A 27,188-nucleotide genomic window follows, 5' to 3' on the forward strand; every position below is an offset into this window, starting at 1 on the left:
TGTGATACACGCCCATATACTGACTTTTACATGATGATCCCGTTCAGAGACTGTTAGGGTCAGAGACTTGGACACCGTTGGAGTATAAATGTACTTTGCTCATGTTTTAAATAGAGAATGTCGGAAATCCCATCTTTTAAAAAAATACTTGGGCGTTGTGGGACATTTGCAGTTGGAAAATACTTTCATTTTAATTGTAAGGATGTCCGTACCCCGTCTTTAAAATAATAATCCTGTTCTGAGACTTTTGAGTATTGTTAACGAAATGTTTTATATAGAAAGTGTCCGAACTCTCACCTTTTTAATAATAGTTGTCATCGGGACATGTGCAACTTGGGCAATAATTTTTGTAATGGAAAAAAGAACATCCGGATAGGCCTACCCCGTCTTTTATTTAACTAGTGGCCAGAATGTCTGTACTCCATCTTTTAAATAATAATCCCGTTGAGAGACTTTTGGGTATTGTTAACAAAATGTTTTTTTATATAGGGAATGTCCGAACTCCCGTCTTATTAATAATAATTGTCATTGTGGGACATTTGCACAATAATTTTATGAATATGGAAAAAATAACGTCTGTACTCCGTCATTAAATAATAATCCCGTTCTGAGACTTTCGGGTATTGTTAACAAAATGTTTTATATAGAAAATGTCTAAACTTACATTTTTTTTAAATAATTTTCGTCGGGACATTTGCATTTGGATAACAACTTAATTAAAATAAAAACAAAAACATCCGTACTCCCGTCTTTTAAAAAATAATCCCTTTCAGAGACTTTTTAGTATCGTTATCAAAATGTTTTATAATAGAAAATGTGCGAACTTCCGTCTTTTAATAATGTCTTTTTAATGATAACTTTCGTTATTTTTTTGTGGGACATTTCCAGTTGGACAATAACTTTGTTCAACGGGAAAAAAGAACGTCCGGATAGGCCTACCTGCCTTTTTTTACTTTACTTAATTAGTGGCAAGATCGCTGTACTTAGTCTTTTAAATAATAATCCCATTCAGAGACTTGTGCGTATTGTTGAATTTTTTTTTAAATTTTATATATGGAATGTCCGAACTTCCGTCTTAATAAGAATAGTTGGGCAATAATTTTGAAAATTGAAAACAGAACGCCAGATCTCCGTCTTTTAAATAATAGTACCGTTCTGAGACGTTCGAGTAAACAAACTGTTTTATATAGAGAATGATCGAACTCCTGTCTTTCTTAATCATAGTTGTCATTGTGGGACATTTCCAATTTTTGGTTTAAATTTTAAGAATGTCCATACTCGCCCGTCTTTTAAATAAAAATCCCCTTTCGAGTATTGTTTACAAAAAGTTTTATATTTTTTAGAGAACGGACAATATTTTGGTTAAGTTTAAAAAAAGGTCCATTCTCCGTCTTTTAAATAATAATCACGTTCTGAGACTTTCGAGTATTGTTAAACAAAAATATACATTGTAGGACATCCCGCCTTTTTAATAATAATTGTCGTTGTGGGACATTTGCAGTTGGACAATAATAATAATAATAATAATAATAATATTGAAGTCTTGTATAGCGCACGTATCTACCAAACAAGGTACTCAAGGCGCTGAGTATATACAAACTTTCATAAAGATAGGTTATTGCAGTGATGAATTCTGAGACCCAATTATTTAGCACCTTATATATATAAGGGTTTACAAGGTGCTACGGCGCATTAAGCAGCCACAACCAGGAACACCTTCTCTTTTCGATAAGTGCACTGTACAGTCAAGAAAACATTAAAATGCAGGATTAAAAAACATGAGCAAAAATAGCAATATGGTTTGTTAAAAATACACAACAGTTAAAAAGTAGCAAAAATTTAGTAAAAACATTGCATTACAAACAATCATATTACATGGAATAAAATACAAAAAGATAAGCGTCAGGCGGACCCAGAGTAAATCAACCCCATTTCTGATAAAAAGGAGACAAAATTGAATTGGAAAAAAAGGTAAGATCGCCACTGCAACCACAAAAACGCACACTATAAAAATTTACTTGACAAAGGGTCAAAATGTAGCAAACCACAAAATTTAAAAAGTGAAATTGTAGTCAGAAAATCCGACTCAAAAACCCTATACAACCGGCCCAGAAAAAAGGTATTATATAGGCATCATAAAAAAAAAACAGAGACATGCAGGACAAATAATGTCCATAAAGTGGAAATCAATTCATCATCATCATCATTCGGCATAGACTTGCGTCCGTGGCCGCCTCGTCCTCAGGTTGTAATGGTGGCGCACTCCTGGAGTTGCCGCCATCACCTGGTGTCTTTCAATCGCTTCTCGTCTCAGTTCTTTGACGCTTCTTCCACTCCACTTTGTGACGTTGTCCATCCAGCGCAGCTTAGGGCGGCCTCTGCCTCGAATTGTGCCTGTAGGCAGATCATCTATAGCTGCGCTGGGTAGGCCTCCCTATCTCATCACATGAGCGCACCATTTCGCCTTCCGCTCTTCTAAGACCTCATCACTCGTGAGACACCACCGTCCACCAATCAGTTCAGCCAGCCTTTCATTTGTGATGAAGTCTGACCACTTTATGCCCAGCAGGGTTCGCCAAATCATTCTGCCAAAAGCATCGAAGCGCTTTAGGTCAGCTGCTTTAAAGGTGAGTGTGGTGGAGTTATACAGCACTTTGGCAATCACCAAAGACTGTACTAGCTGTAACTTTGTGTCAAGGGAAACACACGAAGATGCCAAGTATTTGTACTTCCGAAGTGCTGCCTTTCCGATCCCTATTCTTATCCGGACTTCTTCGCTGTCATTGAGATTGTGAGTTATTGTTGTGCCAAGATAGCGAAACTTGCTGACACGTGGTATAATGGCTCCAAGAAAGGTGATTGTCGAATCTGTTAAAACCTTCTGGATGACGAGGTACTCTGTCTTACCCGGATGTATTACAAGGCCATACTCCTCTGAGATATCTCCAAGAATGGCAAGCATGTCCTCAGCATGCTTTCTGGAGAGAGCCATCAGGACCAGATCGTCAGCATATCTCAGCTCTTTGATGTTGAGACCACTCACATCGGGGGCTCTGAGATGTGCTGTACGGAAGTACTACTCCCTCATCAAGCATTCTGTGTAGAGGCTGAAAAGTGTTGGAGAGAGTGGGCAGCCTTGTCTCACACCAGCTGGGGTGTCAAAAACCTGTGTGAGTTGACCCTTCCATCGGAGTTGACCATTTGCATTCAGGTACAGGTCTTCAATGAGTCTCAGTACATCACCCTCAACACCGAGTTCGCTAAGTTTTGCAAACATGAGCTCGTGGTTAACTGAGTCAAAGGCTTTTTTGTAATCCACAAAGACCAGATGGAGTGGAGTTTTGGCAGTGACGTAGGCTTCCGATACTGATTTGCGAAGATATGCGGCATCTGTTGTACCCTTTCCTTCACTGAAACTGCACTGTGTTTCGTTGACTTGAAACTGTGCGATTTTCTTGAGTCTTGCCTGGATGAGGTCGAGTACAATTTTACTTGCATGACTGATGAGTGCCAATGTTCTATAATTGCTGCAATCCTGTCTATCTTTCTTCTTGTGTAGAGCTATGTATATTGAATTTGTCATGGTCGTGGGCCATTTCCCTTCCTTCCATATAGCGCATACTGCTTCATGCAGGATATCCAAGATCTGTGGCTCTTGTGCGGAGATCTTAATGCTCTCAGATGTGACATTGTCGCATCCAGTCGCCTTGTTGTTGTTGAGATCTGAAATGGCTTTTGCTGTTTCCTCAATGGTTGGAAGGGTGTATTCCCCATTGTTTGGCTGAATGGAGACAGAGACAAACAGCTTCTTTGAATACTCTTCCCATCTGCTAATCTGCAGCAGCTTACCATTCTCATCCTTGATGTTCACCTCTGGAGGTTTTGGTTTTTTTGAAAGAGAGTATCTGCCGTTTTGAAGAGTGCCCTGACATTATGAGTACGTTGTGCTTCGTTCATTGTTGCAATCTGCTCTACAAGCCAACCATCAAGATCGTTCTGGGTTGATCGCTTGACCTCTTTCACAAGTTGTTTATATCGAGCAGGGTCCGAGTTCTTTGCTCCCTTTTTTGTGTGGATGAGGTCAATGGAGGCCTGGCTCAAATATGGCTGGTTGGCCTGTGTTGCTTTGAAACCACATGTCATGATGGTTTCTTCATGTATCACTGCAGCAATGTGATCAAGTTGTTCACCGTGTTTTAGCTTCTCTTTCAAGATACAGCGCAACCTGTCAGCAGTCTGCTCATTTTTCAATGAGTCGATGTTGGGCTTCCTGCTATTTATGCTGCGATTGAATGGTCTCTTAAACTTGAGCTTAATGTTACAGAGAACAAGACGATGGTCTGTGTCAAAACATGCACTGAATGAGCGACAATCAGTCATGTGGTTTCTTGACTGTTGATCGATGAGAATGTGATCTATAGCATTTTTGGCATTGCCTGCCCTTGAGATCCAAGTGACTTTTTGCGAGGCACGTTTGCGGAACCATGAGTGTGCAGCTGTGATGTTATTAGCCATGCAAAAATCAAAGAGACGGTCGCCACTAGCATTTCTTTCCCCGATTCCATGGGGGCCCATGACAGGAGGTGTGTGTTGGTTACCTAGCTTGGCATTGAAGTCTCCAGCCACTATCAGGATATCTCTTGTCTTTCGGTTGTTGTCTTTCCAGTCTTGTAGCTGCTCGTAGAACTCATCCAAGACATCTGTATCCGCTGATGAAGTCGGTGCATAAACTGCCACAAAAAGTAGTGTGCCCTTGGTGAGCTGAAACCGAGCAGCCATCATCCTGTCCGACATGTGATATGATGTAAGAAGTATTCTTTTAGCACATGATGACATGAGAATTCCCACGCCTGCATAATGCTTCCTTCCTCCTGATAGCAGCATTCTTCCTTTACATACTTCTTCTTGACCGAGAAGGTGTGTCTCACTCAGTGCGATTATGTCATAGCGGTAGTCCTTGAGTGCAATCATGAGATGCTCAGGAGCTAACGCATAGTTGAGTGTGGTGACATTCCAACACCCAACGCTAAAGTTCCTCATACTCCGTTCCTCACGTGCCATCAGTTGTGCACCTCCCAATGAAGGTTTTAAGTGCACCACGTCCTCTCTCCGTGAGTAGTAGTTAGCATGATTGTAATCAATTCAGATGAGAATTAACTAAAAAGAGGCCTATGCTCTAACCGCCCCCCCCCCCAAAAAAAAAAAAACAGAAGAAAAACAGTAGACAGATTAGATTTGTGGCACACATCATGTTCCGAAAATTCGCTTTATTTAGTGCTGTAACAAAGCTATGTATCGTGGGACGTGACGCTCCATAAATCGCGATGAATAAGTAAAGGGCCCAGGATAGACTGGGTCAATTTTTTAAAAAAATCAACCCTGAAGGCAAATTGTGTTTTCATTGTTTCAGCTCCTTCAACTGAAACCAGTGACATAGAGTTTGGTTTTTGTTTAAACAAATTCTGCATGTCTGTTTTTTGTTGTTCAAATTCTCTTCCTTCCTCCATGTTCAAATTTGGTTCTAAAACATCAAACATTTAGTCTTAAGTTTTTTATACACAGTCCAATGCTCAACATTGTTTTAAAAAATAACATTTTTATTATAGATGTTAAATTTGCATCGGGGATAAAGAATATTAATTTTTGTTTTTACCCAATCATATACACCGATGTGTGTTAGCACTGTATACTCAGTACTTTCCCGAGCCCTGTGAAAAAATATCACAGGCATGTTACTCTTTTTAATTATTCTGAAAACCTCAACACTATTGGAACACATTGTTGAAAATTACGAAAAAAAGACTGGCAGTAATATATCAATCTCACCATAGAGCAAGTCACAGAAGGAGTTACAACTCCAGTCTTAATCCCCAAAGCTCAAATTAATCCGATTATCGCTGCGCCCACCTCCAGTGGAAACACTATGCAGGTGAACCGCGGCGCCTGTAAAAGGCTGTATACATTCCGACCGCAGCGAGCTCTTTGTACCCCATGTGTGTTACCACCTTTCCCTGCCGTCGCTGGTATCACATCGTTTTCCATTTATAATTATTGAAGTGGTAAAGTCGCATGCGCAGTAGACGATGTTAGCCACGTTGCATGCGCACAGTGCTTCATTAGAAACTGTCGATTGTGAGCTTTTACTGTAGTTTGAAGCAAACAAATTGGCCTTTCCTGTGATGAGTTGTGACACTCGTTAGGTTTTGCTGATTGGAAATTATGAAATATGTAATATTGACTTTGTTATCATAAAAAGAATGTCGGTGGTCTCCGGCCGTAGAAAACGAATTAAGATTGTTTGCAAATGTTTTTCTAGCCTTGATCAAGGCGCTCCAGCCAGCTGCGACCTGCAAAATCCCAGTCCCCATCACCATCACTGAATTTCGCCAGCGCACCCTCCATACATAACACAGTGCATATAATACATGTACAGCATACGTACACATACATACTGACATAACATGTACCATCTGTACGGTACACGTACGGTTTGTGAGTACTTTCTAAGTAGCGCCTTGATGGTTTTGTATCTGGCAAAATTTAGGGCGGAGCTCATTATGCTAATGTTTACTAACAACCCGTTCTCATTGGTTGTTGGTTGACCTATTAACTCTCGCTGCGATGTCAATCACAATGTTCTGCAAGCACTGGCACATGTGCTCGTCGACGTATAAACAAGCCCTGTGTTGTAAAAAAAAAAAAATGGCAACGGCGGCCGGCGAGGGAGAAATCCCTTCAAAGTTGTTTACTGTAAGTCGCTGGAAATCAATGGTGTATAATTTGCAACAAACATCGTAGCACAACTACAGAAACTTTCAACAAGATAAAACAACCGCGTTTAATGCATCAATCATGGATGTAGAAATAGAAGGAAGAAAATTAGACCATACAGTGTGTGAAATGTGTTTGAGAAAAGTTCAAAAAGTATCCAGGTGTAATGGCTACTTGGTTAGGATTCTTAGATGTTGGACATATGACAGTACAACACACCCCATCCCCTTGAAGCACAATCACTTAATAACATTCTGTTTTCAGCCATGTTTGCTTTCATGAGATAAGGAACCCAGCTGTTTATTTTGTCTTTAATGTAGACAAATTATTCACTACATTTCTCGCGGTAAATCAAAGTTGGGGATCCAAAATATGTGTTGGTCGAAAACATACCAGACGGTAGAAGATGGCTCGTGACTGAAGATCAATTTCATAAACTAACTCTTGCCATACTACTACACTAAAATTAACATACACTTAGTACAGCAGCTTCCAATTATGGGACAAATCTACCAGCTACTGTACTGATGATGCTAGTCCTTATAAATGTTATAATGAAACGCAAGACAACGGGCCAAGGAACCCCTCCTCTCTTTGAAGTTGTTCAACGTACCGACCGAGCGAGGCTTGTCCGGCAGCGGTGGTAGCCACATACCGTCCGGCAGCGCATTTAGACCCCTTACATCCTAGCTAACATACACCATGATAGTGTTGCTGAGCAAAAGAAACATAAAAGTAGCATGCTACTGCAAGCTACCAATTAAGGAGTGTTTACGAAATGAGCGTTTAAAAAAAATGTAATGTGTTAATAATCTGAATTCCACTAACATGTCTATAAAGATTTTATTGAATAAAACACAAGCCCCCCTTTAGTGAAGAGAGGCAACTCAGATATCTGTTGATAACCTCAAAGATCAAGAGGATCGTCAGAAGGTCCAACTGGATATTCAAGATGGTTCCACAAAATCTTAACACTTCATCAAGAGTACTTACTTCTTTTTCTGCAAGAAATCTACTTCAAATTTGATGCTCCCAATTAGCTGAGTATTTCTGTCAAAAGCGTAGGGTGACACTGCAGGAAAAGGAAAATTAAATTGGCATCAAGCAAATTCTTTAGGTTATTCCATTATACATCATATATGTGGTTAGGAACACATTATTAACCTTGCGAAAGCACAAATTAAAATTTTTGTGACAGGTTTCACAGGTCGTTTGTTAATTTTTATATCAGTTGTGATACACAAAGTGTGGGCCTTTGGACAATACTGTTTACCGAAAGTGTCCAATGGCTTTAAGACATCGAAATGGCCACCAATGCTGCAACAAAAGTGCGTGTTACGTAAATATTCAGTCAACTCGCTTGTGTTCATCAACTCGCAGTCAACACGACCAACACAGATGGAAGGGTGTGGTTTAGTCTTTACCATGCTGTCAACGATCAATTTACACGAAGCAGGGTACATAATTAAGCACACGGTACCGATCATTACGTCTTGGGCCAAGACAGTTCCAAATGCAGGAAAGCGCAATTTTTATCACCGAAATGTAACCTAAATCTAGTAAAAATTCTCTTTTGGCTAATACTGTACAGTTCTATTACCCTTTTGTGGATTTTATATGTATTATTGGAGGTGTTGATGGCGAGTTGACGGCACCACGCAAGTTGACATTGAGTTGACGGAAAGTCGTTGAACCCATATTTTCAGTGCGTCCGACATTTCCCGACAACGTGGTGATTTCTGGCCAAGGGAATTTCCCCTACAGCTTCACACCCACGCGTGGCCATGGCAACACTCAGTTCATTCATCCCCTAATAATAAAGTACCAGAATAACCGTGGGATCAAGGTACTGGATACCGCTCCATGTAGAAACATCAGAGGGAGACCACCATGGCTAGACATGAGGATGTACACAAAGGTATGCAGTGAGCCAAAATTTTAATTTGAATTCGGAAAAAACTCAAAGGTAAACAACAACAGCCCAAACAAATCTTATTTACCTGCAAGATTGTAAGAAATCCTTGGGAAAATACTCAAAGACGGTGTTAAAATAACGTATTTTGGAAGATATAGTCTTTGATAAAAAAAATTGTTTTATGGCGATATTTCAATAAATTAAAAACCAACATCGATATTGGAGATATTGTTTTCAATATCATATCGTGACGATATTATCGTCATATCATAAGGCTTACATGGAGACTAATTTATAATCAAAATTAAGGTCCCAATAAAACCTGAGAATTTTTTAAAACCAAAGGAAACTAAACCTGGCCTAAAATGTTTTTTAAAGTGTTGTTTTACAAATCCTTGTAGATGCTTTACCATATAAGACATCAATTATTTGTTTTCTTAATACTTCTTCTTTTTCTCAGCATTCTGAAGCACATCACGCAGATAGCAAGTGGTGAAGGTTGATGGGCCCTTCCAGCAAGCTGCTTGTGAGATCTCTGCAAAGGAGATCCCCCTGAAAAACGCCCAGGATGTTGACACGGCACGGACGTCGTGTGCACGTTTGGGTCCCTGACTGCATGTGTCCTTGTCGGACAGCCAGTCGGGGTTTGCTGACTTTATTGCTGATACAATCCATTGTTTGATTTTATCTTTGGAGGCTGGACCATGGGGGGGGGAGTGGTTGAGATAAAAAGTTTGAGGTAATGTATGGGGCACCAGAGCCTGTCTGTTCGAACCGATGATACCGAAGCAATTTTGGGAATAAAGATATCAGGAGGGGAAAAAACTGCCATTTGTTCTTAGTCAGGAACGAAGCCTAGGGGACAAGGCGGACCCCTCCCAGTTACCACTGGATGAAGTGCCAGGATTTCAGATCCCCTCTTAGCTGAAGCTGCAGCTATGAGGAAGGCCAGCTTGATTGAAAGTTGCAACAATTATGACAGGTGTGCTGGTTCGTAGGGGGGTTGCTGCTAAGTTCTCTAGCACCCGCCCCAAGTCCCAGGATGGGACCAGCTCGAGCCATCGGAGAACCCTTCATGGACTGCCGCAATGGCCGATCTGTAATTCTTTATTGTTGTCACCTTCAGTTGGGAATGAAATAGGTGAACCTGAAAATCCGGCACCATTGCTTAAGATGCAGTTATCGGATCCACAGCTCAGTCGTCGCACCACTGACTAAAATGTTGACGCCGGCTGTTGTAAACCTTTTGCATGTAGAGGCAACGCCCCTCCGCTGCGAGGGTCGCAGCTTCCTCTGCGAGGGTCGCAGCTTCCTCAGAAAGACCTGCTATAATGAGGGATCGTTTGACAGTGGCCAAGACGCCAGGTGGAGGTCTCCCGGCGCCGGATGTACTGTATTTTCCTGCAGATAAGACGCTCGGCGGACAAGGCGCAGAACGCTAAAATGACCCAAAAAAATTCAACCTCAGCAGACAAGGCGCACCGCCGCACAAGGCGCACGTTTAACCGCACACAAAAGAACACCTAGCGCCACCCAGTGTCGGTACATTGACACAAAGACGTAATTTGTTGCCTTTGAGAACCTACGTATACCGACCTTTATCCAATCAGCCAACGCTGTATATTGTTAATAACATAAAGTTCGGCCCAATCAGCGGGCAGAAACCATGGTCCACGCACTGTCTGAAGTTAATTTTATTTGCAACATGAACACAATGCCTCCCTGGACATCCGACGTCCCACAACGAGGATCCTTGCTGGTACAGATACATTGCAACGACAGACGGACGTAGCGTGAGTGTGTGTGTGGTAATGTATCCTCTGCCGGGATGTCGCTGCATGCACATTAATATGCACATGTACACTGTGGATTGCGCTGCTCAATCTCGAGATTGCACAACAGATGTTGGAGACATGTGGGCACCGTATTGAGCGATGTTCGCCGACGGGTTGCGCTACGCCCTCGCATTTGCGCTGCCTGGAAATGCGCCAAAATTCCCACGTGACTGTGCGGATCCCAAGCATGAACGTATAGATACGCAGTCAAATTCCATTGCGGACTTGAGAGCAGTGACTATTTGGGCATCTATGTCACTGCACGTTCATTGTATCCAATGGGAATCACTGGATCTAGTGGCAGGGAGGGACCCGTCTTTATCCTTGCGGATAAAGACAGGGGCCCAGTCTAGCCCAGACACGTCGAGTCTTGTCTCAATGCGTTTATTGGTGGTTCGCGTAATTTTTACCAATAGAGGGCGTTTAACCTCCCGCTATTACATCGTTCCAAAACGCCCTCTAGCGTTCAATGTTTCTTGTATTTATTGTCACAAGCACAGTAACAACGACTATAGGCGTGATATCTGCTTTTGTGTTGCGTGATTAAATTTACAGACCTCGGAACGGTTGCGTTTTGGTGCTAAGTTTCTGTGTCATTTTGAGAGATTTTCGAGTCTGAACTTGGACATCGTTGATTTTACAGGCAAGTTTCATGCAAGGGCAACCATGGTTTTAACAACCGTTCCTACCCGAAGTTTTGAAGCAATAAAATAATTCAATAAATTAAAATGTGGTTTCTTCCCTATTTTTTTTGGCTATAGTGTTGTATTATTTTATTTGGCCTTACAAACAAATACAAATCATATCCTAGTAAGATAATGCTACGTTCCCATAATACTTTTTAAAAGCAAACGTCTAAAAAGAGGCAATAAATATTAATACGATTTGAACGTTTATTGTAACAATAATATAAAACTCTTGTCCTACCAAAGATGACAGTTAAGTTCCCAAAGCACTTATCAATCACAAAGGTCTAAAAAGAGGCAAATACAAAAACAAATTATTACCCCATCCTTTTAAAAAAGCACACTTCAGAGATCGTTGTTCTCTACAATAAAAACCCTCAAAGTTTACCACACAATAGCTGTTGGGTGAATGATGTTTGTATGAAGTTATTGATTGTCAATCGTTTTCAGAACGAATACCCGGCCACACAGAAAAACGTTTGTACACCGCCGACGTCTGTTGGACCGAAAGCTAGACGCATTGCGGCATTAATGGAATGAAAGCACGGTCATGGAGAATAAAAACGTTGCAGCATTGTTGGAATAATTGGACCGTCTGGGGGATTGCGGCATTGTTCGAACGAAAATACAGTCTCAGTGTCTGAATACAATGTAGCCTTGTTCGACCGCATTATTGAGTAAGGATTCTGCACACAAAGATCGTTGTTTGAACTGGACATGAAGGTATTTTTTATTTCACACAGTGATCATCAAAAAAAATCAATCGTCAGCAGACAAGGCGCACCGAAAGATAAGACGCATCAATGTTTTTGGGGTCTAAAAAGTCAGATAAGACGCGTCTTATCCGCAGGAAAATACGGCAGTAGTCGGGAGTGTGGCTGGTATAGGAGATCATGTTGATCCGGGAGGATCAAGGGGTCCCCTACTAGAAGTCTCACTAGTCTTAAGAACCATGGCTGGCGTGGCCAGAAGGGAGCGATCAGGAGAATTCGGCATGATTCCAGCTCTATTTTCCCTATGAATCTCTGATGAAGGGATACCATAGGGAACGCATATGCGAATATGCCTGTCCAGTCTATGGCCAGGGCGTCGGTGGCCCAGGCCCCTGGATGATGGAATCCTGCACTGAACACCCGGAGTTTGGCGTTTATTTGTCGCAAAAAGGTCCATGTGTGGTTGACTCGCTGACACAAAGATATTTTGGGTCACACCGCTGTACAGGGTCTTTGAGGTCGTTTGATGCTGCCCATACTGCCTTTGGAAGCAATTCCAGAATCACTTGTAGTGTTTCCATTCGAAAGCATCTCGGTCTGATGAACCGATTGAACAGTTTCAGATTGATCAAAGGTCGCCATTCCGTAGTTCCTTTTTTTGGCGTTAGAAAGAAGACAAGAGGAACCCCTAGAACTGTTCCGAGTCCGCTACCGGACGCACAGCCTGCTTTGTTCCTACACGTGTTTTGCGAATTCTGGTGTGCTTGTGAGCTCTAAATGGCAGCCCATTCGTCAGATGTGATCTCGTTCCAAGACCCTGCGAAATCTCTGAGGCGGCCCCCGACAGGTCCCAGGTCAGGGGCAGGGCGTCACCGCCTCAAGACGGTCCAATGGGAGGGTCGGAAACGGTGTTCTGCATGTTTCTTCCCCTCCTGCTCGTGTCTTAAAGGAGCGACGCCCCGATGAATCCTCTGGGATGGCTTCGGTCGGTAGCTTGAGGACACGTACCATGTCCCACTGCACCAGCTGGAGCTGAGTTTCGAATGATGAGACACTGCTCAGTTCTGCGGGCTCGTCTTTCAAGGAGCATGCACGTGACTCACTTGAGCTCCTTTCCCCTTTGGGTTCCTCCCCTTCGAATGCCTCAAGAGTAGTTGAGGGGTGCAGTGAGATGGCTGTAGGAGAACCTCTCCATTGACAGTCACGCTCCGGAGTGCAAGGCACCTACGACCCACTATCATTTACCTCGGACGAGTGTGGAAGACCGGTATCGACTGGAGCTGCTCCGATAAGCCCCTGAACAATCAATCCCGAGTCTGGGTCCGGGAAGGTGGATGAGCCCCCTGTGAGGTGGATGCCCCTGTTGGGAGATGGTTGCCAGTGAAGTGTTGATTGAATCAAACGCCTTCATAAAGGGGATATGGTATCCTTTTCCTTCTTCTTTTTGATCTTCAATGTTGTTGAAGAATCATTAGAAGAGGAAACTAAACGCTTTTGTTTGGTCTCCTTGACAGAAGCCCCACTGACCCAGGGAAATTCCGATAGAGAGTCAGTCATCGGTGAAAGAGCGATCAGTGAATGAGGTTGACTGTGATTCCCTTACTCTGTTGGGAGGCGGAGCTCCTAACCCCTGCCCCGTCCGCCCGACAGGCGGGGGCCGCAGCACCCGGAACGCTGAAGAATGGTCAGGAGAGAGATTTAATTCCGAGCCCACTCGCTTCTGTTCACCTGCCTGGGCTGGTCAGAGGATTGTTGAGGCGTAGAGGATCCTGAGGAAATCTTCGCCTAAGGACTGAGTAAAGTTGTAGATGACGGCAATTGCCGTCGGTGCCCTGTGCCATTGCCGTGATGCCCTCAAAATTACCGACAATTCACGGCAATATATTGCCGTGCCCTTTTTATCCAACTGCCGTCGGTTGCCTTTTATTAAATTGTAAAATTTACATGCATATATTTAATGTCAAAAGACTCGTTTCGAAAGACGCAATTAGGCGAGAAAAAACAATCTTTTCGCTGTTGTCAAACATTTAAAAAATCTACCCGAGTTGATTTCGCTAACACTACAGTCACACTATACACATAAAAGACGTACGCATATAAGATCCCGGCCCCAAGATCGACAAGAAAATTGGCTTACCGTTGGTGCCCGTAACATCATGATATTAATTTTAGTAAAATCGATTCACAGGTCCCCACGTTGCAACCTACGTAGCAGCTTAGTGCACACTGCATTGCACTGCATTGAAAAAACCCTAAAATTAAACCGCCGGTGTCCACGCGTGACGGTGTGTGTTGAAGTGCACGTTCAATGGTACCCGTACAGTAGAAGTTGGCCAACACACATACACATGAACAAGATGGCGGCGCACCATCTGTCTGTTTAGTAGCAAGTTTGACAGTCCCTCACGTGCGTTTGTTGATGCACGGCTCGATGCCTCCATGATGTGGGCGATCGACGAAGAGTGATTTAAAATGAAGTTAGTGTCACTTTCATCACGAAGTGCAGCGTGGAATCAGAAAATCATTAGGTAACGTAAAGCATGCGTATAGCAAATAAATGAAGATGATGATTTGTACAGCATTTAAGTGCTAATTAATTTTCGTCATCGAGAGGAAGCACAAAGTTTTAGGATCACTGTTGAAAACAAGCGCAGTTGGCATGCAGCTACGAGCATGCGCAATCGCCTGACAACGCTTTCGCGGTGTTTACAAAAGTTTGAGGATAAATTGAACTCATAGTATACTGTACTGTAGCAAATAAAGAAAGTCACAAAAATGCCCCGAAAAGATCGCTGTAAAAGAGCAAAGGAAAGTGCGTTTACTGCGTCAGCCAACAAGTGCATGAAGCTTGATTTCTTCTTAAGGTTCATGGGTCTTTTTTGTTGCATTTTTGTCATTATAATTTTTGGGCTAAAATATAATCAACTATTCACTAATAGTATTGGCCTAATTTTAGTTTTTCTATTTCAGTCAATTAAATCACTTGTTACTGACGAAGGGATAAAGGAAAAACATTATTAATTTATTATTATTACATAGGTCTACATATAATTTAACAATTTGTTAATGAATAAGTATTTTAACAAATCTTATTCATGCAAATTGTATTATTGGGTTGACTACCCATAGGGGAACCCCTGGCCAATTTTTCCATTCCATGCAGTAACTAAATAATGTGAAATGACCCCTTTCATTTCTCTGTCTAGCCTAGAATAATAAAATGACAATTTAATAAGTGATTTTTGAACAACTTATTTTCAATACTGATTATTGTTCTTTATTTATTTTAGTATTTGATATATAAGATTTTAAGATAGTGAAAACAATTCCTTCCTGGTTTTTAAATATGATTTTGCAGTTATGGCATATGCATTCATTTAAAAGGTTTGACAAATTGTATCACAATGGCAGTGTTATTTGACAGATTACATCATACCTAAACACAAATATAAAAAAACAACAAACACTAGGCATTGGGAAACAAATGTCTTCAGATTAATCTTAAAAGTTACAACTGAAGTTATAAATTTAAACGTTTTAAAATGTTTGTTTTGTTTGTTTAGGAATTCAAATGGTGTTGGAGTCCATCAAGAGCAAATAGAATCGTCATCGACAGAGCATGAGAACGACCAATTCGTCGTCTGTGATCCACAGCGTGAGAAAGAGTCATCACCACAACCCCCACAAGCTGATGACAGTAACTTGGTAACAGCAGATAGTGATGAAGCACCATCAACATGTCCAGCTTCAAACCCCAATAAATCCAAAACAGCTACTTCTGTGAAGCTCCAGACATTGTTGTCATGGGATTTTGATTGGTTGGCATATGAGACTTCTCCTGATAACTGTACAGTAACAAAGGTATGGTGTGAGGTTTGCCGAGATGTGTATTGTTTGCAGAACAGTAGTCGAAGTGTTAATGCAGGTCAAGAGTCTGTGTGCGACCTTGATGCCTACGTTACTGGTACATCTACAGTTAAGAAAGCCAATGCCAAAAGTCATTCAACTTCACGTTCTCACCTCAACGCTCAATGGAAGACAGACCAACAAGACAAAGATTCTATCGTCAGGCAGTTGCTGAGAATGGATGATGATGTTCATAATCGGATGTGCAAGCTGTTCGACTGGGCATACATTATTGCCAAATCCGAACTCCCATTTACAATGTTTCCGACATTGGTTAAAATGGCAGCAAAGCATGGAAGTGACATGGGGAACAGGTACATGAATGACAAGCAGTGTCATAACTTCATCATGGCAATTGGTGATACCCTGGTTGATGACTTGAAAGACACTTTCTCAAATCGGCCGATGTACTGCTCCATACTCTTCGATGGGAGTAGTGACAAGAGGTTGTTTGAGAAAGAAGTTGTCACTGTCAAGCTACTACACAAGGGATCGCCAAAGTTCATGCTAGTGGGTATAGCACATCCATCAAGCTCAAAAGCCCAAGATGTTCATGAAGCAGTGACAAAGAAATGCAAGGAGATGGAGCTTGACCTAAATAAGTGTTGTGTTGCTGCAGCTGCTGATGGGGCGTCCGTCAACTTTGGTTCACAGTCTGGGATACTCTCTCGATTACAAACTGAAATGCCATGGATGCTGACAGTGCATTGTGTAGCCCATAGGCTAGAGCTGGCACTGAAAGATGCATTCAAAAAGACATACTTTGTAGATGTAATAGGCGACTTAATGATGCAGATCTACTACATGTTCCATCGGTCAGCCAAGAAGTGGAATGAGTTGAAAAGGGTTGGTGATGCTCTCCATGAACATGTACTCAAGCCGGTAAGAGCACAGGGGACAAGGTGGATTGATCATCGCCGCAAAGCTTTGCTTGCACTAGATAGGGATTACCAGAGTCTGTGCACCCACTTTGAGGAATGGGGATCCTGTCAGCGAAAAGATGTGACACCAGCAGATGCAGCAAAAATAAGAGGGTACTTGGTCACACTGAAATCCCACAAGTTTGTCCTGTATTTTGCTGCCTACTTGGACATCATAGATGATCTGGCAGACCTTTCCCGTTCCCTGCAGGCAGACGACCTCCCAGTGATGACTGTCAGTGCAAAGATAGAGTCTATCTGTACTGTCGTACATCGAAAGATTGAACAGCCAGGCCTGCGTCTGAAGAGTGTGCTGAAGGAAGTCACAGAGGAGAAAGGATGGAAGTACCGAGGTGTTGAACTCAAAACTACCAAGAACACAATGGACGAGTTCCAAAGAAACCGCAAGTTGACAATGACTGCTATCTTACAGTGCTTGAACAGCCGATTTAATGAGAGATCATTTATGGACAGGGCAATTCTGAAGGCTGCAGATGTTTTTGACCCCACCAACTTGCCTGCAACTGAAGATGAAGTAGAAGTGTACGGCAACGACGAAATTGACGTGCTGAGTGAGCACTTTCAAGTCATACTAAATGAACAAGGATGCAACAGGATGGCGCTAGAGAGGGAGTGGGCAATGCTCAAGCTAGAAATGTTCAAAAATCACCGTGGCAGTTCATTTTATACCTTCTGGGAGAAAGTCATGGTGTCTAAGTGGGATCACTACTCCAACATTTTGCACCTCGTCCAAATAGTGATGGTTTGCCCTGCAGCAACTGCACAAGTTGAACGTCAGTTTTCTTTCATTAAGAGAATCCTTGGTGACTGGCGTCTGTCTCTTTCTCTACACACAATAGAGACCCTGCTGAGAATTTGTGTAGATGGTCCACCTACTGAGAGCTTTAGGCCATCCAGAAGTGTAATCAAATGGTTCAACTCTTCTTCATTTAGTAAGAGACCCGAAGGCTAACGCTCCAAATAACTTGCTATGTTTTTTTCTGCTGGTAAAGCTTGTAGGGCGAGGATTAGTGCCTGCATATTTACAATGTAAATTTCTCAAGTTTAATTCAGACAGAAATAAAAGTTTCTTTTTTTTTTAATTTGTCCAATCTTATCAAATCATACAGTAAGAGACCTGGAGACCAAGGCTCCAAATAACTTGCTATTTTTGGGGGCGCTGGTAAAGCTTGTAGGGCGAGGATCAATGTCTGCATATTTACAATGTAAATTCTTAAGTTTAATTTCCTTTTTGTAAATTGTCCAAGTCTAAAAGCGGATAATTAAAGAAAAGATAAAGCAATGTTACCTTAAATTGTTGTTGTTTACCATTTCACTTCAGCCTCAACTTTTGTCTTGCATGTAGTTTCTCACTTGTCTTGGTAAATTAAGTTTTTGCCATGGTGCCCCCCAAATTCAACAAAATTGCCATGGTGCCCTTTTTACACTTACAAAATTGCTGTGATGCCCTTCAAACTCTAGAAAAAGCAAGGCAATTATTGCCGTGCCCTTTTGAACACGAAGTTCGAGGCCTGGTAGCGTAGTCGAGTTTTTATTTTGACCAGTACTGTACTTCGTCCCTCCTTCCAGGGGAAGTATGCGGGAAGAGAAAAATCGTCAGGTCGATGTTCCTCACAACAGCACCCTCAATAGTCCCTCAATCCAAGTGTCGAGGAAGGAAAAAGGGCTGATCGGGGAATTTAATGAACGGCCTTACCGGCTCAAATTCCTGGTATCTCGAAGACCGGCTCAGATTGAAAACAGACGGGGCAAGGGAGAGGCCATAGGCCGGCATTCCCCATTTATATTTTCGTTTGGGCCCCACGTTTAATAACCGGTATACCCAAGCTCTCTCCACTAACTTCCTGTGCTGGGAGAGGAGTACTTCTCTTGGGGCGGGAGGGAATTCGACTGGTCCCGACCAGAAGAGCGTTCGCCAATCATAAAAATACTGAGCCCTGGAGCCTCCTACTACAACAGCCGGGAGTACTTCTCCACGAGCGTCTAAACTAGCTTTCTACCACGGCCGAGAGTACTGCTCCAGGAGGGAGTCCCAGGGAGGCGAGACACGAGTTAATTTATATATTCGTAATTAATTAAATTAAGGAAGACATGGATGACACAACAATAATATATACACTAAGAAAATAAAGTAAGGGGATGCACTTGATCCAGAATTCAGAATATATCTTAGCCAATAATTCTCAAGAATTTGGAAGATAAGTTAACAGAAAAATGCTTAGGCTCTTCCAAAACGTCACTCAAAAATGATAGTCCAGGCATTATTTGATATGACCTCGGACAAATTGCAACAGAAAGTCTGTAAACTGTTTCATACTCAGAATTTTGTCCTCTATAACATATCAAAACTCTTAAGCAATACGAGTGGGGGAAAGTGTCATGGCGGCCATTTTGAAAAATGGCCGCCAAAACCCGAATTTTTCCCAATATCTCCGCTTCTAAATGACTAAGGGCTTAAATTTCAAGTGCTAAACATACATTTTCACTGACTAGGAATCAAGTGAAACGCATTTCGTAAAGTTAAACCTGGCCAAAAAATACATGGCGGCCATTTTCCAAAATGGCCACCATAAAACAGATATTTCCAATTATCTCCGCTTCTAAACGACTTAAGGCTTTAATTTTAAGTGCTAGACAAACATTTTCTGGGGCCAGGAATCCAATCATACCTGTTTTTACAAGCTAAACTTGACCAAAAAGCATATTCTGAGGAAGTGTCAATCATTTTAATACACCTCGTCATATGCCTCGCCCTCTCATCAGGCCACCGCTGGTCTTCCCTCATCAGGACCTTTTTGATGGTAAGATCTACGGACAGACCAGTCCAAAGGCAATCACTTCTTCTGAAAAGATGTAACCCTTCTTCAAATCGTCGGTATACATCTTGACGTTCATCCTTGAGCTTGCTCAACCGATGCACACAGAGGTAGGCTGATTTGGTGTAGGGGTAGTGCCCAGAAGCTGCCAGGTAGCGCAGCATTTCTGACACAGCGTCAATGTGCAACGCCCAGTTGCCAAAGCGCTCTTTTCTGACAAACTTCCGTAGTATATCCACCATCTCCACGTACTGTAAATAGTGCGTGGACAATCCTAAATGACTTCAATGATTTGGTTTTGGCCCTGATGAGCTCCTTGATCCTGGTTAACACACCAGCTTGGCAGAACTCCTCTGCAGATACGGGTCTCTTCCAGGCTTGGCCAGGACCGTTTTGATATGTTATAGAGGACAAAATTCTGGGTATGAATCAGTTTACAGACTTTCTGTTGCAATTTGTCCGAGGTTTACCCATTTTTTTTGCATGAAATGCCTGGACTGAGACTGAAAACTCTACTCATGAACTGGTTGTAATCTTAATAGGAATTAAGTGGACGTACAAGGACTCTACAATCCCGGCCATATCTCGTTGGGCCCCCCCTGCCCCCTTTCAATGTTGGTTCCAATTGCCGATTGTGTTCTGAGTTACAGTCAACATTGAGTGGGGGGCGGGGGACAAATGTTTTGAAACAGGGTGTCCAAAAGACACCCAGACACCCCTCTGGCTAGCACTATGAAGACATGTGTAACTCCCAAAGTAGCCGGTCCAAAACGTCATTGCCTTTCACTCTGAGGCGACAATGACGATTCCTGGCACGACCGCTTGCGGCTGCGCACAAAAATAATGTACCTGTCCAACTTTTTTGGTTGGGTTCATGTCTGACGGTTCACCACACGGTTCGCCATAGCATTTTGACTGCTAACTTAGTGTAAATTTGTTTTTCTTCAACACGAAAAGGCCATTGACAGTCCACAAACAACACATAACCTGTTGATATTCTTTTCAACCACCTCATTCATTTTTGGGACACAAACTCAAATGGTTAACCCTTGATACCAAAATATAAAAGAAATTTAATTAATTTCCTTATTTACTTTACTACGGTGAACCGTGTAGACTTGATCCAAGCCTGCTATCGTCACTTTTAGTCAACTTGATAGCCAATACATTATTGCCGCAAATAGAGCCCTATTGTTAGATTGGCCCATGATAGCTAATCTGTGGGGGCGTTTTTCATGTCTCATACAGAGGAATAACTGCCACCTCAGACTTGAAATCAAGTCTATGGACGCTGATCATCGCTGCGCTTGACTTTTTATGCGACTCAATGGTGTAATTGCTAAGAGAAACGCTTAAATAAATATCAGTCGAAGCTAAACGGACTCCAGGATGGTCAGAAAGCCGTTTTTGTTATTATCTTATTTGTATCACCTTACCCGCCATACAATTAATATTAATCGCTTATACCCATTCTTGTATTTTTCAAGTGCATTTCCAATGTTACTATTTTACTGATTTGCACTTTTCCCGCAAGAAAACATAATTTACTGTCAATGCCCATCATAGTCAGCCCCCCCCCCCCCCCACACCACCCCAAACAAAAATACTTGCTAATTTGAAATATGTTTTAGTGCCCCTGTCAGTTATGAATCCACATCCACTGTCTTTGGACATTCACAGCCCTTTAAATGCATTATTTGATCATTTAAAAACGGGGCAAAAATTACGAAATTAACTCAGACAATCCCGGCCATATTATCTCGTTGGGCCCCCCTGCCCCCTTTCAATGTTGGTTCCAATTGCCGATTGTGTTCCGAGTTACAGTCAACATTGAGTGGGGGGCGGGGGACAAATGTTTTGAAACAGGGTGTCCAAAAGACACCCAGACACCCCTCTGGCTAGCACTATGAAGACATGTGTAACTCCCAAAGTAGCCCGTCCAAAACGTCATTGCCTTTCACTCTGAGGCGACAATGACGATTCCTGGCACGACCGCTTGCGGCTGCGCACAAAAATAATGTACCCGTCCAACTTTTTTGGTTGCGTTCATGTCTGACGGTTCACCACACGGTTCGCCATAGCATTTTGACTGCTAACTTAGCGTAAATTTGTTTTTCTTCAACACGAAAAGGCCATTGACAGTCAACATTGAGCGGGGGGCGGGGGACAAATGTTTTGAATGTGAATGGGAAGTGCACAGGGAATTGTTGTTGTATACAACGTTAGGAAAGGGTGGCCCAAGCAGTTTGGCCGGGATTGTCTGAGGGTATTTTTGAGATTTTTTAATATACAAATAATGCTTGAGAAAGATTATGAATGTCCATTTAGCGGTGAGTAGGGCGTGAAAACCAAAATGGCATTTCAAAGTGATTATTTTATGGGTATGGTGGTGCATTGTGTTATTAGTAACTTGAATACCCCCTGTATGGCGCTAAGCAACTCGTACCAGCGTGCATTGTGTTATACGTAATTTTATTGCCCTCTCTTTGGCGCTAAGCAAAAGAGTTTACGACTGTTTTTCTCACACTCCATATTCATGCTCGCTGAAATGGACGTCTTGACATGACTTTGCTTTACTCGCTTTCACAAATAAAACATAACTATATTCATGGGTTAAACCTAAATAAATTATGTAACTTGGCTTGCTTCTTCTGTTGTTTTCGGTATAAAGTTCATAAAATAATATAAGTGAAGACATGTGTAACTCCCAAAGTAGCCCGTCCAAAACGTCAGTGCCTTTCACTCTGAGGCGACAATGACGATTCCTGGCACGACCGCTTGCGGCTGCGCACAAAAATAATGTACCTGTCCAACTTTTTTGGTTGCGTTCATGTCTGGGCGCTCCTCCGCGCTCCTTAAATTTTTTAAGGAGCGCAAAAAAAAGCGCTCCTTACAATTTTAACAAGAGCATTTTTTTTTCAAAACGCAAATTGTTGAAAAAAGTAAGCAGCTTAAGTCTGAGAGTTGGAGGTGGCAACATTTAAAGAACTCACGCTTTTCTTTTTTGTTTCCCCTCGATTGTTGAAAATAAGCTAGCTGCTGCTTCGATGTTGTTAATTGAAAGTGGTAAACGAGCCCTATTCAAGTACATGTATGTTTTGACTGTGTGTGCGTGCCCGCATGCCTGATGTTTACCGCAGCCGGTCACACAAACGGAACTGAGTTGGGTCGCGCGAGCGGGTCTTAGAATATCACACAGGCGGCAAGAGCCCTTTGTGGTTAGATAACAGTCTCGGCACCAAAAATACACGCTCGTGATTGGTGAAGTATTTTTGCCAAAGAATTGGCCGCCCTGCTAAAATTATTGGCCGCCCTGCCCCAAAAAGTACAAAGAGACTATTTTTAGGCTGCATTTACTAAGATCAAATGAGTACCTGACAAGCCAGAGCCGACTTCACAATTATAGCATCACAAATGCGATCGTAAACAAACTTTAAAACACGATGTACACACGGCCACATGGTTCGTATTTATATGCCGAGTGGATTATGCATCAACCAACCATGCACACAAACCACGCTCACCATCAACGATGGGAATTGGGAATACCCACTGCATGCATTGTGCATGAACAGTCCGCACGCTGTGATTGGCCGTTGATATACTCCAACACAACACGCACGTTCACAAACCGAGAAAGAATTACCACACAGTGCCGCACGCATGTACATAATGGTACAATGTACAGCCTCGAAGCATGTTCAAACATGTCAACTTTCGCCCATTGAGGGCGTGCGCGATGCGGGGCAAAGTTCATTGATCATTGAATCTCGATTATTTTATTACAAACGAAGTTCTTAACGACGGAACCGCTAATCACTAATTCATGGAAATGGTTTTGAATGGAAAAAGTAGTATTTAGGGCCATAATTTGGGGATAAGATCGTCCAAAAATGTGGGTTTTGATTTTTTTTTCCGTTTTGAAAATTACACACGAAGACCGTCCGATCATGGTCCGATCACCCGCTTTCTAAATTCTGACGTGCGGCATGCCGATCATCCCTTTGAGGATATTTATTGGCGCGGCGCACAAAGCAAAATGTATATAACACATTGTAGTTTTGATTTAGTTTTTAAAATAAGGTTGTTCCAACCGAAATGGATGCCCATCAATAGGTAGGTAGCGCCGTCGTAATACATTATTTTAAGAAAATGGTTTTCTCAAGCATTTGTTGATTTCACGTCCGCTGACGTCATATCAAAATGGGCGCCATTTGATTACGTCATATTGACGGGCGCCATTTTGATTACGTCATGCCGCCCTCCTAAAAATAAAGTCTGTGGAGAACATGTATTTTTGTAATAGATAAAAATGCCAAAGAGTTGGGGGGGGGGAATCTCCGGCCACTTGGCTGGACATGACCGGTGTTTTTATTAAAGGCATAGACCCCTTAGTTAGCATTTTGAGTAACTACAGATAGTGTCCAGGGCCTTTAATCTTGCGTTTTGTTAGCGAGAGCAAATCACTCTCCTTAAAATCGCTCTCCTTAATTTACCTTTTGATTTAAGGAGAGCAATGCACAGCTCTCCTCAGATTTATTAAAATGAAGGCCTGGTTTACGACTGTTTTTCTCACACTCCATATTCATGCTCGCTGAAATGGACGTCTTGACATGACTTTGCTTTACTCGCTTTCACAAATAAAACATAACTATATTCATGGGTTAAACCTAAATAAATTATGTAACTTGGCTTGCTTCTTCTGTTGTTTTCGGTATAAAGTTCATAAAATAATATAAGTGAAGACATGTGTAACTCCCAAAGTAGCCCGTCCAAAACGTCAGTGCCTTTCACTCTGAGGCGACAATCACGATTCCTGGCACGACCGCTTGCGGCTGCGCACAAAAATAATGTACCTGTCCAACTTTTTTGGTTGGGTTCATGTCTGACGGTTCACCACACGGTTCGCCATAGCATTTTGACTGCTAACTTAGTGTAAATTTGTTTTTCTTCAACACGAAAAGGCCATTGACAGTCCACAAACAACACATAACCTGTTGATATTCTTTTCAACCACCTCATTCATTTTTGGGACACAAACTCAAACGGTTAACCCTTGATACCAAAATATAAAAGAAATTTAATTAATTTCCTTATTTACTTTACTACGGTGAACCGTGTAGACTTGATCCAAGCCTGCTATCGTCACTTTTAGTCAACTTGATAGCCAATACATTATTGCCGCAAATAGAGCCCTATTGTTAGATTGGCCCATGATAGCTAATCTGTGGGGGCGTTTTTCATGTCTCATACAGAGGAATAACTGCCACCTCAGACTTGAAATCAAGTCTATGGACGCTGATCATCGCTGCGCTTGACTTTTTATGCGACTCAATGGTGTAATTGCGAAGAGAAACGCTTAAATAAATATCAGTCGAAGCTAAACGGACTCCAGGATGGTCAGAAAGCCGTTTTTGTTATTATCTTATTTGTATCACCTTACTCGCCATACAATTAATATTAATCGCTTATACCCATTCTTGTATTTTTCAAGTGCATTTCCAATGTTACTATTTTACTGATTTGCACTTTTCCCGCAAGAAAACATAATTTACTGTCAATGCCCATCATAGTCAGCCCCCCCCCCCACACCACCCCAAACAAAAATACTTGCTGATTTGAAATATGTTTTAGTGCCCCTGTCAGTTATGAATCCACATCCACTGTCTTTGGACATTCACAGCCCTTTAAATGCATTATTTGATCATTTAAAAACGGGGAAAAAATTACGAAATTAACTCAGACAATCCCGGCCATATCTCGTTGAGCCCCCCTGCCCCCTTTCAATGTTGGTTCCAATTGCCGATTGTGTTCTGAGTTACAGTCAACATTGAGCGGGGGGGGCGGGGGACAAATGTTTTAAATGTGAATGGGAAGTGCACAGGGAATTGTTGTTGTATACAACGTTAGGAAAGGGTGGCCCAAGCAGTTTGGCCGGGATTGTAGCTAAAGCAAAAGGGTGGAAAAAACTCAAGTCTACCACGCGAGTTACTGCGTGGCATGCTTGGTGGGCGCGAGAGGGCGCCCTCTGGTTGTAAATTTTTCTTGATGATTAGCCTGTCGGGGAAGGTGAATGAAATAGACACCAAATGCAACACATAGTTTTTTCATAGTAATTGTGGGGGGAATAACCTAACATATTTTTTCTTATTTACATGTATTTTAGGTGTTGGTCTTTCATTTTTCATAGAGAAGGTCTTTATTTTAAAGGTTTTTACACAAAGCACTTGTAATTCAAGAAGAAACTCAATAATACAATTACCTTCAATATCTTGGTTGATAGAAAGTACTGCCCATTTCCTCTGGGAAAAAAATGCAAAATAATTCAATCATTTTAATATTACAAAATAAGGAGTTGTCAGTTAAATTCAATTCAATTCAATTCAATTCAAAAGAACATTTATTTCCTTCCCATCTCGTTAAAGTTGTATATTTTTCTACCTGAACCATTGAAAGTTTTAGAAACTTAAAAAACCATTGCAAAGTATTCTTTTAAAATGTGAAAAGAAAGCTCATTCGACAAAACAGTGGTTTGCCACACATTTGTATGAGAAGAAATTGAGTGGTACATGTACTTTAAAGGCAGTGGACACTATTGGTAATTACTCAAAATAATTATTCGCATAAAACCTTTCTTGGTGACCAGTAATGGGGAGAGGTTGGTGGTATAAAACATTGTGAAAACAGCTCCCTCTGAAGTGCCATAGTTTTGGAGAAAGAAGTAATTTTCAACGAATTTGATTTCGAGACCTCAAGTTTAGAACTTGAGGTCTCGAAATCAACCATCTAAAAGCACACAACTTCGTGTGACAAGGGTGTTTTCTTCTTTCATTATTATCTCGCAACTTTGATGACCGATTGAGCCCAGGCCTAGTTGAGATACACCAACTGTGAAGGCTAGTCTTTGACAATTACCAATAGTGTCCACTGGCTTTAATAAGGGAATCAATGTGTGGTGAGGAGGTTTTCAACTAGTGGTTTAAACGTGTCGAGGCCTGGTACTTGATAATTTTACCGAGACTAAGTCGATGTAAATCATCAAGAACTAGGCCTCGGCGGGTTTAAACCACTAGTTGAAAACCGATTCAACACAATTTGATTCCCAGTCATAAATACCTTTTCGGTCAAAAAAACAAACAATGCAAAAATTATGATTGTTCACCCCTCCAGCTATGAAATGGTAAGGCCCTCGAGTAAAGAACTCCTTATAAGGAGATTTCTGTGCGCGTCGCGCGTATCACGTGATGTGGCACAACTGTCCAAGCCATTGCTCTTGATTAATAGGAGAATAGTGAAATTTTGATATTCGGATACTGCTGGCCAACTATCCGAAATTAACCGGATATTCGAATAGTTTTTTTCGCCGCTAGAGGGCGCTATTAAAAAATAAAAAATAATTTATTTATTTTTTGCCGCTAGAGGGCGCTGATCATTTGTGAATGAGATCGTATGGGTGGATTGATATTACATAGTTTTAGACAGTGTCACTCGGTTCATTCATAAAAATAACCGGATCTAATTTAAAGATGGCGATTTGCTTTTTCTTTTGATCGTGATTGACTCAACGAGAAGGAAAACTTTCGTAATCTTTGAACAAATTACGTC

General features: G+C 41.8%; 1 protein-coding gene across 2 annotated transcripts in view; it reads right to left on the reverse strand.

Annotated features, from left to right (window-relative positions):
* Nucleotides 1-27,188, reverse strand: part of LOC139939476 (vesicle-fusing ATPase-like) — a 220,769-nt gene that overhangs the window by 165,896 nt on the left and 27,685 nt on the right. For both annotated transcript variants that reach the window (XM_071935430.1, XM_071935429.1), the window contains 2 exons: nt 25,846-25,885; nt 7,765-7,843 (listed from right to left, as the gene is read on the reverse strand). In XM_071935430.1, coding sequence (XP_071791531.1) covers nt 7,765-7,843; nt 25,846-25,885 — 119 coding nt within the window. The remainder of the gene's footprint in view (nt 1-7,764; nt 7,844-25,845; nt 25,886-27,188) is intronic.

Source organism: Asterias amurensis, chromosome 7 (assembly GCF_032118995.1).
Source record: "Asterias amurensis chromosome 7, ASM3211899v1".
NCBI lineage: Eukaryota > Metazoa > Echinodermata > Asteroidea > Forcipulatida > Asteriidae > Asterias > Asterias amurensis.